The sequence below is a fragment of the Molothrus ater genome, chromosome 1, assembly GCF_012460135.2.
Source record: "Molothrus ater isolate BHLD 08-10-18 breed brown headed cowbird chromosome 1, BPBGC_Mater_1.1, whole genome shotgun sequence".
NCBI lineage: Eukaryota > Metazoa > Chordata > Aves > Passeriformes > Icteridae > Molothrus > Molothrus ater.
The window spans coordinates 111,165,297-111,177,680 of record NC_050478.2 but is presented as its reverse complement, the minus strand read 5'-3'; the positions used below and the strand labels follow the sequence as shown (position 1 = coordinate 111,177,680).

The 12,384-nt window shown below is 38.3% G+C and overlaps 1 protein-coding gene across 1 annotated transcript in view; it reads right to left on the bottom strand.

The window, feature by feature from the left end:
* Window positions 1-12,384, bottom strand: part of SPIDR (scaffold protein involved in DNA repair) — a 196,275-nt gene that overhangs the window by 64,750 nt on the left and 119,141 nt on the right. The window contains 2 exon segments of the mRNA XM_036379007.1: window positions 2,147-2,397; window positions 4,209-4,419. Of these exon segments, the coding sequence (XP_036234900.1) occupies window positions 2,147-2,397; window positions 4,209-4,419 (462 nt within the window).

Genomic DNA, 12,384 nt, shown 5'->3' with positions numbered 1-12,384 from the left:
GTCTCATGTGGATGTTTATCAGCCATGGAAATAGCAGCTGATAAAGCAGCAAGAGGTGTTTTTCATTCCTCAGTCTGTAAAAGAAGTGTTCGTTCTCCTCTTTGCAAACAAGAAAGTGGGCTGGTTTTTTGATTCAGGATCCAAAACACAGTCTGATAGCTGTGAACAACAAACAAGCTGTTTTCTGAGCTGAGATTTCTATGAAATTTGAGGAACTTTCAAGAGACCAGTTTAACAACTGCACATGAGAATACCCAGCTACAGCATGTACGCAAAAGCAACAAGCTCTCATTTTTTATTTTATTTCTATTTCATGTTTGACATAAGAAGTGCAATCTGAGATTTCTGTTTTCTTTCACCCCATTCCTGTGAAGGGTGTGGGCTCAGGCAGGTTAACTACCTCAAACTGTTGAGACTGCAAGTTGAGTGTACTTTTGGTTAAGAGTTGGAAATGAAAAAATCAGGTTGAATAACAGTCTGTCAGGTGCCCTGACATTTGATCAAATGTAGCCCTCTGGAAGAAAATCTACACTGAGGAGTACTGTCCTCAAAGCCACATATTGATGTGGGCTGATAAAGTACTTCTCCTCTTACTTTTTAAAAAATATATATGTTTTATTAAGAACTAATTAAATACATAGCAATGAGTCCAGACAACAAGATGTATCAATTACTTTTTTAAAAATAATGTTCAGTGTAACTATTATATGTAAAAGAGCTCTAAAAATGTCAGGGACCAGGCTGTTGATAATTACTTTCCTGTGAGTGATGACCAAGGTAGTATTTTAGGAAAGAATAATCTTCCTAAGTTACTTCTGGAGGAATTTTATTGATCAATGAGTGCTGTGAATTATCCAGAGGCAAGGTCACAAGAATTGAGAGGATTCTAGTATTTCAAAAGCTCAAGAAGAAGGACCATTGAGGACACCACTATCCACCTGCAGGGTGGCTTAGAGGAACTCAAATTACTCAAAACTTTGAAGAAACCTTTCAAAGCCTATTGCAAATTACATCTGGAGAGCTCTCAACAGGACCTGTTAAACTAATTGCACACCTCCATTCAAGTCCCAAACTCAGCAGGAAGAAATGTTTGCTTATGCCCTGAAAGGCTGAACTTAGAACCTTAATACAAGCTCTTCCACTATAACTTACTTTAATGATCTTCCTGAGTGAAAAAAAAAAAAAATCTGATACATCTTACCTTTGAATATTTTAAACCTGCATGAACAAAAAGTCAGTGCAAAATTAAAGGGAAAATGCCATAACAGACTCAGCTATCTCAGACCCAAGATTGCTGAGAAAGACCGAAATCAGGCTTTGGTCTCAAACCTTGAGAATCATGAAAGAAGAAGGAAAGAATTCAATGGCTCAGTATTGGTCAAAAAAGGAAACTGTTTGCCATATCTTTTGTATTTAAGAAAACAAGGTCCAATTCTTGATTCCCTCCACTGTAAAGAGGACAGTGTTAGGATGCAAAGACTAAAACATAAGAGGCTAAAACAACTGGCTGAAAGCTGTGTGATCCATGAGGTTTGCGTGTAATGTTTCTGCACTGCTGGTTATGTTTTGACACCACAACACTTTTTACTGCAGAGGAATCTTAACTGCTGTGGCCTCCAGATTTCAGAAGTCAACAGCATCTTTTTCCAGTGACTTCACAATGGAAGTATACACCTATGTTTCTCTAATAGCATCTGTGCAAAATCCTCATTGTAGAAAAGCTCTTCATTTCTGTGTCTATGTATTTTTTGTGTGTTTCAAAAGACCACAAGCATAACTCACTAGCAGAGCATACCAGAGACTGAAATAGGCAAGTGGGATGTAACAACAATTCTGTGAAACTCAAGGAACAGTATATGATGTTCTCAATTAGCTTCTCATTAATTCATTTTCAATCTTCCTGTCATCTGTGGATGACATAAACTATAGACAGACCCTTCCCTTCTCTGGGCAGGACTACTTCTGTGTCACACTATGCCTATTAAAGAACTACACCACGCCCAACAACAGCCCCATGCCTTCCTTGCTGAGTGTGCTTATTCCCCATGAGCTGACAACCAAGAATGACATTTCTGAACTCACTCCTCTTTAGTTTCTCATATATCACAGCCTCAACAAAAAAGTTCCCATGCATCTCATTACTCACCTAACATTTGGTGGATCTGAATTCGTGACAGGTGCTGCACAAAGAGGCCTGTTTCCATGAGTCTGGCTTCTGTACCCTTCTCTTGCAGGCAAACAGTACACCCTTTGGATAACAACTTGGACCTGCACTTCTCTCCATCCCACTGCTCCCTGGCTTTCCACCATTTCAAGCAGAGAATCATTAACAGCACTCACTGCTAAGGGATGCTGTTTTGAATCACCGTTGTTATGGGTTTGTGGAGCACAAGGAACCTGGTGAAGGAAAACCCATTAAGAGAAACATTCCAGAGAAATGAAATTATGTAGAACTAGAGAGGAAGATGCCCTCACGAAAAATCAAGTTGCAAGTGCAAAACCAATTTTGAAATACTTGCTGCTCCTAAAGTAACTTACAGACTAGTGGCCAGTTATTTATTGTGTATTTTCAACAAACACTCAAGAGAGTTGCACACAAGGTGTGCTCCTGTATTTAACTGGTGCTCTGAATTGAGCTAACACAGCCCCTGAGAGATGAAGGTGACACCAGCAGCAGAACAGAACTGATATTAGCCCTTATGATTCTTCCCCTTGAATGGAGTTTTATTTTGGTGTTCTGTTCCTTCCTCCTCTTAAAAAAAGGCTAAAATTAATCTTGAATGCTTCCAGACTTTTAAACAAAGTTGGAAATGAACAGGTGTCTAGTTTTATAGACTAATAAGCTAGTCCTCAGACTTACACATTTCAATGGAAAATATTTCAGTGTAAAAGAATTAGATTATTAATGAAAAATACAAAACTTTTAAAGCCAAAACTTTATTTTTCCACTACTTTCAAAACATATTTTATTAATTAAACCTTACAAACTTGCAAAATAAATTTCATGAATGCTACAGTTTGCCTTAATCCAAAAGAGAAATGTAATTTATCTTAATTTTAAAATAAATCTTTCTTGATAAAGATTGTATGCAAGCATAGACCAACATGGTCTATATATATAGGTCCCTCTGCAGCATGAGCCAAATTTCTGTTTTCACAATGAAACCTGTTTTTATAAAAAGCTGTGTGTGAAGAAAGGTTTTCAGAGAGTTACCGACTGTGCCATAAGTATTATACACCAATAAAGAAGGAGGATTTGCAGTATTTACAAGAAAATTGTGGTAGGACACTGCTCTTTGTCTACAAAGTGGTTGCAATAAAACTTGTCTACCAAGTTCTAAATGAAGTGGTTTGTTTGTTAGGAGCCATGAGGGGAACAAGTAAATTGTTCTGGTTTTCAAATACCACCGTAGAAGCTTTTTACAAGTTAGAGTTGAAGCAAGAAATTCAATTAGGATTTGATTTATGTAACTTTTTAATTCCCAGGCCTATAATGGGAATTATATATAAAGCAAACACAAAATGTTGACACTCATGGTTCTTCAAACTTGAAGGGCCAAACTTGTCAAATATTAAGAATCATTTAGGTAGCCAATATAAAGCTTTTACAAGAGGCCTTACTTTCAGAAAGTGCTGGCACACACTGTGAAGAAAACAAATCTCTTAAAATACCTCAGCTTGTACAACCACAGCTACAGAAATGTAGAGTCAGTAGTCATTTTAATACAAATAAAGTCAAAGTAGGAAAATAAACTGAAGGGTTGGGAAAGGGGGGTGATGTTATCAATTGATGCTTTAAAGAAAGGCTAGGATCTATAAGCAAATGAGTTAAGGCATAGGAATAGGGAAAAGGAGTATTTATTTTAGATAGTATTTTGAGTGACTTACAAGAAAACAGCTATTTTTTTAGCTATTCAGCTATAAAGAATAGGAGAAAAATCAATGAAAAATCTAGTTATATTTACTATTTAGCACAGTAGTGAGATTTCAGCAAAATAACCTCACAGCAGTTCAGCACTTGGATGGACCAAGAGCCTCCACTAAGAAAATATTATTAAAGTAAACACTGTATATTATTCAGCCTTGACTAAATGAAAGGGGAAACCAAACAGGTCAGTAATTTAGAACTTTTGTTTTTCTTATGATTTCCAAACATCTGCTCACTAACTTCTTACCAAGTGCTTAATTGTGAACCAAATGGACCATACCTGATTATCTGAAGATTCCTGGTGTATCTTATCATTGACGTCATCAAGTCTGAAGGTCTGTGCCAAAGATATAATATTCTTCCTGATAAGCATCTTTGTAAGACCATATGTCTTCTCTCTGGCTTCTGAATGTTCACTGCGTAGCACCTTCTGACTAAAGTAGGTGTTCATGATAACAGGAACATCTGCATTTTGGAGAAGCAGTTTTTGCCTGGAAAAAACCAATTTAAGTGGCATCAAATACATTACAAGTTAAATTACTGATAAGCACTGTTTTAAAATGTATATTGCATTGCATTTCCCTCTCTCTTTTTCTACAGTTACCACTAAAACACTGCAGAGGTGTGTTATGCAATTTGCAAATTACCCACGCCACAGACAGAGTCGGCTTGGAGCTGTCTCAGCTCAGGCATAGCCCTGGGCAATTGGAGACCCACTGCATCCAGGGACAGGTTACACCTGGAAGCCAGCTGAGCTGCCAAGCCCCATGAGCCCCATCTGGCTTCACACAAGTGCTGCTTGGTGTCTCTGTGCTGTCAGCACAGAACCCAGAGCACCAAGACCCTCTGCACACAGTTAGTGAGGTAAAAGCCATGAATGAGACTATTAAACCTGCTCCATGTTAATTCAGACCACTGATCCACAGGACCCAGCCTGACTCTTGCAGGACATTCCCCTCTGGTGAGTGCTTCCCACCAACCCAAATCCATTCTCATGCAGATGGCAGCAAGATGCTCCTTCCTCCTCCATTTTTGTAAAAGCGAAATCCCATATTTTTCTTACAATATGCTGTATATTATCTTGCCTGTGTGTTTGTCACTGTCATAAATGTGCCCTCCTAGATCCAGTTTTGGCTTCTAGTGCCAATGTAAACTCCCTAACAGCTCCACAAGCAGCAATTTCTTACCCACCAGATTAAGAGAATGTTTGCAGAATCTCTAAACACACAATAATTTCATGCCAAAGCATGTGCTGATGTTGGGTTTTTCTTATGCTGGTATCACAATCGCACATTTAGAAGTACACTTTTTATACTCACAGGACACACATCTAATGAAGTCAGCTAACAAAACCAACCAGTAATCTCATTTCCTACAGACCATCAAAACAGACCAAAATCCACTTGGTGACTTTACCACAGTCTGTATTTTTCTTCTATTAGATTTTTATCACCAAGGCATCAAATAATGCCTCCTGCCTTGGCAGCAAAGTTGTGCTGATCTGAATTCACAGCTTCAGTCTCTATCTAGACTGCTCAGCAGTTATATTATGGAGATGAAGCAAGTTTCCACATCTGTGACATTGTTTCTCAAAATATAACCATACAGAGTTAAAAAGCAAAATGAAACAATGAAACACTCAAACATACTTATTTCTGATCTCAGTCCATACAAGATCTTCACCATGGTCTGTTTTACAACAGACTCCTCCACTCTTTAGAGAGTGGATAGCTAAAGGGAGATTGATGTATTCATATTTTCAAAGGCTTAGGAAGAGATGCAGCAAGCTTTAAATATAATCTCTGTTATTTTATAATTAGGAAAATAAAACAACAGCCAGATGATCTCTGCCTTCTGGGAAAAAAGGATACATTTAAATATAAATTATGAACAAGATGTGTTGCTTCTACTGTGAACACTCACAGAAGTTATTATTTGAAACAGAAAATTCATGAAAAGTTACAGCATAAAACTAAGGCCTGAACTTCACCACAAAGAAACCTTATTGCCATCTGTGAGCTCCCCAGATTTAGGGGAGCAGCAATTCATCTCTAAGGGACACCTAGTCCCTTGACTTCAGATGCATTTGCTAACAAAGCTCCCAGTTTAGAGCATGAAAATAGCTCAGAAGGCTGCCAAACTGACATTGCCTGATAATATTCTGCATTACAGGATTAAAACGGAGGAATTAGCTTGGTCAGCAAACTGAGACTGATTTTACGAGATTTTTCAACTGTTACTTATCCACTTTTTTTGTAGAGAAAAAAATGTATATAAATTTACTACAGATCTCAGAACAGTTTGGGCTGTCTTTATAGACAGATGTGTAATGAAAATTTTAGCACCTTCTTTCTTGAGATGTCTGTGCTCAGATCCAAAGTAAACAGGAAATCTTTCTGAACACAAGACCATTACGTCACCAATGTCAGAAGAATGTTTGCTTGATCTAAAACATCTCATTCTCTAAAAAAAACCACTGACGTTAGCAGCAAATCATTTGCAGAAACTTTGAGGTTTATGGTTTTATTTTTATTTTCCTGAGCAGACATGTGATCAGGTTTTTTGGTTTTTTTAAAGGCAGGTAGGTTTTACTGATACCCAAAATGACGTGTAGCTTGGTTTTGCTAGGATTATGCATTCCATGTCTTGAGTATCTTTATAATGGCCTAGAGCTTTCCTGATGAAATACTCATTATTTCATCATATCTTTACATGGGTAATGCATGAACTACTGGCTACTTGCTATTTCCATAAAGCAAAAATGGGGATATATATATATATATATATATATATATATACACATACATATATATATATATGTTTTCAGGAGAAACCTCTCATTTTTTAAATGCAATTTGTTCACTAAAAAAACCTCTCCTGAATAAATAGTTTGTTTTAGACCTGCATAGATGTGCACAGACTTAACAGTATTCTTCAGCCACATCAGAGGATTATCCACATACATCTACTCAAATCTTCCCTATTTCTCAATGGACAGATACCTCATGATGAAAAGAACCAGGAATAAATAGAAATTAATCCCAAAGGAAATGAAATAAATAAGAAAGAAGTTTGTAATAAGCTCACTATTTTGTGTACAGGTAGATGGCTAAATGGAAATATTTTATACATATATGTATATATGGAAGACATAAAATTATTTATATTTTGCATACAATATATAGAATAATTGTATTGTTTATTTACATTATTACCAAGCTTTATGTATTTTTATTCTTCAATATGAGAATTATTTAAATAGTATCAATTAATTGAATGAAAACTCTTTTCCCAGAAGTTCTTTCTAGTACTGCTCAGCAAAAGCACACTCTGTGGAATGGGAACTTAGGCTGAAATCTCTGCATTGCTGCTGCATATTGTTCATATTGTTTTCTTTGCAACAAAGGCAATCATGTTAGAGACACATGTATACCTTAAATTCTTTTTTGTCAGTTTGAAAGGTACAGACTGGGGCAAAGAAAGCCTATCATGCTGGAAGAGGTGAGAAAAGAAGAATCCCCAAACTTCCCCAAGCAATCCCTGCATGTGTCCCTGTCCCTGAGACACCATAATTGACCACCTCAACTTTAAATATCCGTTCCAGATGCAGATTCTCTATACCCAGAAGCAGCCTTACTCTAAAATACAGAATACACTGCAGCATCCTCTTACAATTAAAGTGTTAAACGGGCATTGCAAGTCTTCTGTGGCCTCTCTTGTATTGCTTCTTTTCTATCTGCTTCATAATAGTTTAAAAAGCTAGTTTTAAAGAATGAGAGACATCATCTCATTCAGCTAATCCAAACACAATGGAAAAAAATTAAAGCTCAGTACAGATCATAAAACCCCCCTGAAACAATCCCTTGTCCTCTCTGATTTTTTCTTGCTCAGCAAAGGATTATTTAAAAGTTGGATTGACTTCCTTAATAACTGCCTTTAGACCTTTGTAATGACCTGAAGTAGAGACTGGGAACTTATACTACGGGGCATTTTTTTTCCCGGTATGTAGACAATCAGCAATTGCCGTAACTGGTCACATGCTGAAGGAACATGAGGCAATACTGTTAATTTTTTTTTTTCTTTTCCAGCAGCAGCTTGCTTCTCTGTCCAAGAATGTAGCTTGCTTTTTCTCTTCCTCCCTCCTATGATGGAGGCTATCTGGCCAAGTAGGCAGCAGACGTTCTTGCCCACTTCTACGTTTATCGTGGTCTGTCTCCATCCTTGGCACGAAACGCAGCACAACGTACAGCATGGCACTGGGTAAAGGAGCTGACGCTTCCATTTGAGGCGGGGTCTCAATCCTGGGGCCAAACAATCAGCAGGTTTGCACTGTGGTCTGCCCTGCACAGCCCATCCACAGCCAGCGAGGAGTTGTGACTCCACAGCAGCAGCGAGCTCACAAACCACACGCTTCCGCTCAGTTCTGCTGACATCAAACGGCGGTGCTGGTTCATGAACTCGAGAAGACTCCAGATCACTTTAAATTAGAGAACACATTTTTTTGTTCACTCTCCCTGGGTATTTTACGGGGCTTTTGTTTTTTGCTGTTTTTTTCCTTTTCCTTTGCAAAGTGTATAACACCTAGAGTGGTTTTTTTGAAGAGTACACTGCATTAGATGAACACTCTTACAACTTGCACTGTAATTATGAAACAGGCAATTCTCAAGTCTCAGAACAAGGATTGCTGCATAAAGCAGGTTTAACTTCTATCAAGTAGCACAGCAGTAACACATGCAGAACAAGAATGTGCCAGAGCCTTACACTGTTGCCCAGAAGTATGAGGAATCGTTCCCCATAGGAACAACATAAAGGGCCCATCCCTGACTTCCTAGGAATCACTTGTTTTATCCAATGTAGAGGAAGTTGCTCACACTGCCTCTTGCTTAGCGTTGCATGGCACTTGCAACGCTTTTCTGTGAAATGTCCAAGAAATGCCTGAGCACTGAGCTAATGATAATAATTAAGAAACAAATGCACCCAAAACCCCAAAAAACCTTAAGTCCGGACGAATCTCAGCCCACCCATCACCCAAGGACAGTAACTATCTACTCAGTATAGACCCCAAATCAACAAGCCATTTGTGACAGACCTGCCTTCTGCCATGCCTAGAGATTGCCCAAACACAGAATTTTCATCCATGAGTGAGTAATCTCACCACTTGTGTGTGAGCCTCCATCAGCCTCATTTACTGCCGCTGTAACGCTGCATGGACACTGCCAGTCTGAGCTCACGCTTTCACAGTACAAAACTTCTTCCCATGCCCCAACTCAAAGACAGAAAACAAAAATCAGCTGGTATCTCTTTCTTTGAAATTATTTCATTCAAAGCAATGGATTATTGTAGTACAGGTTCCCAAGGCTGATTGTACCCTTTTCCCTATGGAAAAGTAGCTCTAACCATCCAGATCAATGTCCAGAGTCACATCTGGCAAATATACAATTCTCAGCTGCTGTCATGTTTCCAAAGAAATGTGGCTCAACACTTCAGAATAGAAGGTCTGCAGAAGATGTAACAATAAAAAACTAAAATTTCTGCTTTTAAAGTATGATGCATTTTATTTGTGAATAGAATAACCAGATACTTGTTTTGTCCCCCTACTGGAAAAAAAATTTGTCTGAGGACTCATTCCATGAATACAAGATACAAAGAAAAGAGCATATAGCTGTTAAATACTTAATTTGCTATATCCCAATCTGTTACAATTTGTCACTGAACCTCAAGTACAAAGCCAACTAAGAAAATCAGTAAAACAACACAAGTAATGAAAATAAATATTTTGTATTGCATTGTAAGTTCTTTCTGAAAAATACTATTGTACTTTTCAACAAAACTACTTGTAAACCTAAGAAATCACTCCAGGAAGAAATTACAGTGCACAAAGCCAACATTTTTATCACTATATCATTTTACTAATTTCAGAGTAATCATATAAACTAACCACTGGCTTGCCATAGTGCTGCCTTTTGAAATCTGACACCCTGTAGCATGAAAAAAAGTTGTATGGAAATGTTCACATTTAAGAAGAGCTCTGCTATAAAAAGCTTGTGGTTAACATTAAGCACTATTATACCACACACTCAGTGCTCTCACCTCTGCAGAGAGCTGCACTGTGTGCTAACTGAAGGGGATGTACAGGTCTTCTGAAGTAGGAAAGCATAGATGGATATCAAAGCAAATCTCTTCCACCTCCAGGAAATTACTGTAATACCAGGCTTTACCAAGACTGGAAAGCAGGGAAGTTTCTCAGAGCTCTCCAGCCACTCATTTTGGCTATGAAGAAAGCACCTGAAATTGCTAGCATTCTGGACCCAAATTCATCATAATAAGTCTTAACCTTTGGCACCACCAAAACATAAAATTCCAATAATGATTGCGATTACGTACAAACTGGCATGGAAATGATCACTTGAGCTTACTGGGGTAATACTCCTGAGAGAATTCACTAAAAATCTACTCCAACTGGGATGCTGAGACTTTTTTAACACCTAAGTCAGACACAAAACAACTGGTATTAAAAAACCTGCACACAATGAAACATTAAATGGGAATGTTGCTTTAAAAACAGAACAAAAACATTTCCCCCCATGGTAAGAGGGTGTTACAAGTAACTAGGGAGATATAAATATCATGGTTATCTTTTCATAATCAAGATGTTATGAAAGAATTCCAATCTGTGTGCTTACCCCATATATCAACTTGTGTCTGACTAGCCATGAGCTCATTATTCAGATGACTTCTTCCCTCTGTTCCCAGTGCTAAACTGCACGTAGAGTTTGAGGTGGCTGAGGGAGCCACCACAAAGTCCAGGGACATGCCAGAGGGATTCTAAAAGGTGGAAAAAAAAGGAAGCAAGCAAACTGCAAAATGACATAATGTTAAAACTTGTGGTGAGTGCTAGAGAGAACAAAAATGACTGTCCTGGTGTGAGATCAGAAGCCCACCTACCCCGCACTTTAGCTTAGAGCAGCAAACAACAAATATTTGAAGACTATGAAAACAAAAGCAAGCATCTAGTGAAAGTTCTCTAGAACACTCTCTGATAACTTCCAAAAACTTTCAGCTTAGGGACTTCCTATGGCAGAAGTAATATCTCTGTATCTAACAGCCTTTAGTAGACTTTTCTTCCAGGAACTTATGTTCCTGGTTTTTGACCGCTTGTACATTGACGGCATCCATAACATCCTGCAGCATCCACCGTGCTCTGCAGTCTAATTACACGCATCTGAGAAACCACTTCCTTTGATTTTTTTTTTTTGATCTGTCACCTAGTGGTTACATTGCTGCTCCCCACTTCTTGTTTTTAAGAGTCAGTGAATAATCATCCTTCCTGATGGCACTTCCTAATACAGACCTTTATCACATCCTCTCCTAGCCACTGCTTTCTCAAGGTGAAGAGCCCCAGTCATCCTAGTCATTTCTCACAGGGAAGCTGCTCCATACATCTCTTCTTGTTGCTCTTGGTATTTTTCCACTTCTGCTACATATCTTTGATTTGGAAGACTGAAATCCTGATGTAGAAATGCACCATGAATTTCTACAGTGACATCAAGATGGTTTTGACTCCATTTCTAGTCAGGTCTTATTTTACATATATTTTCCTGATCATTAAATGAAGACTAAGCTGACATATTAATGAAGCTATTGAAACACTAAAAACACTTTCCTGGATACCAACCATCTAGAGTCCATCACTTCATATGTGCACTTCACAGTTACCTACAATTTCCTAGTAGGAGAGCCCGAGTCCCTCCTCCAGCCCTAGTTCTAGAGCACTAAGAGTATGAAGACATTCCCCTGTCCATAGGATTGTGAGGATGACAGCACACAATTGAATAGAAAGGAAACTTGCATAGAGTTCTGTTGAACAGAAGGTGTCCAATTCTCTATTTTCTTCATCGGCACCATGGAGATTTGAGACAACAGGTTACACCAACAACTCCTCTGCCAGTGTATGAAAGAAGAGGAGTGTTGCCACTCTGCCACCATTACACACAATGTCACCACTCCTGAGGTATCAAGAGAAGCTGCTTCTCACACCAGAAGAACTCTGCAATATCTACCCAAGCAGCTGAGGGCCATGTGAAGAACTTGTACTCAAGAATTTCTGACCAAGGTATGGAGTGTCAGGGTCCTTGGTTGGTTGGTTCAGGTTTGGAGGATTACTGGAGAAACTTTAACGGACAAATGCCATTTTAAAATGCATTGTTCAATGTTTTGCAGAGATTATTAAGAACACTATCCTTTTCTTCCATAGACATTGGCCTTTACTATTGGCAAAGACCCTTTACAAGTCCATTCTTGCATCCATGCTTGCTTGCATGCACAGTAGCAAGAACAAATAATTATCCCTAAGCAAACTTCAGAAAGACAGATCAATGTACACGTATGCTTGACTTTACTTCAATATTTTATTATCAAAGCTAGTATTTAAAAAAACCCAGCACAGCTACTAAATA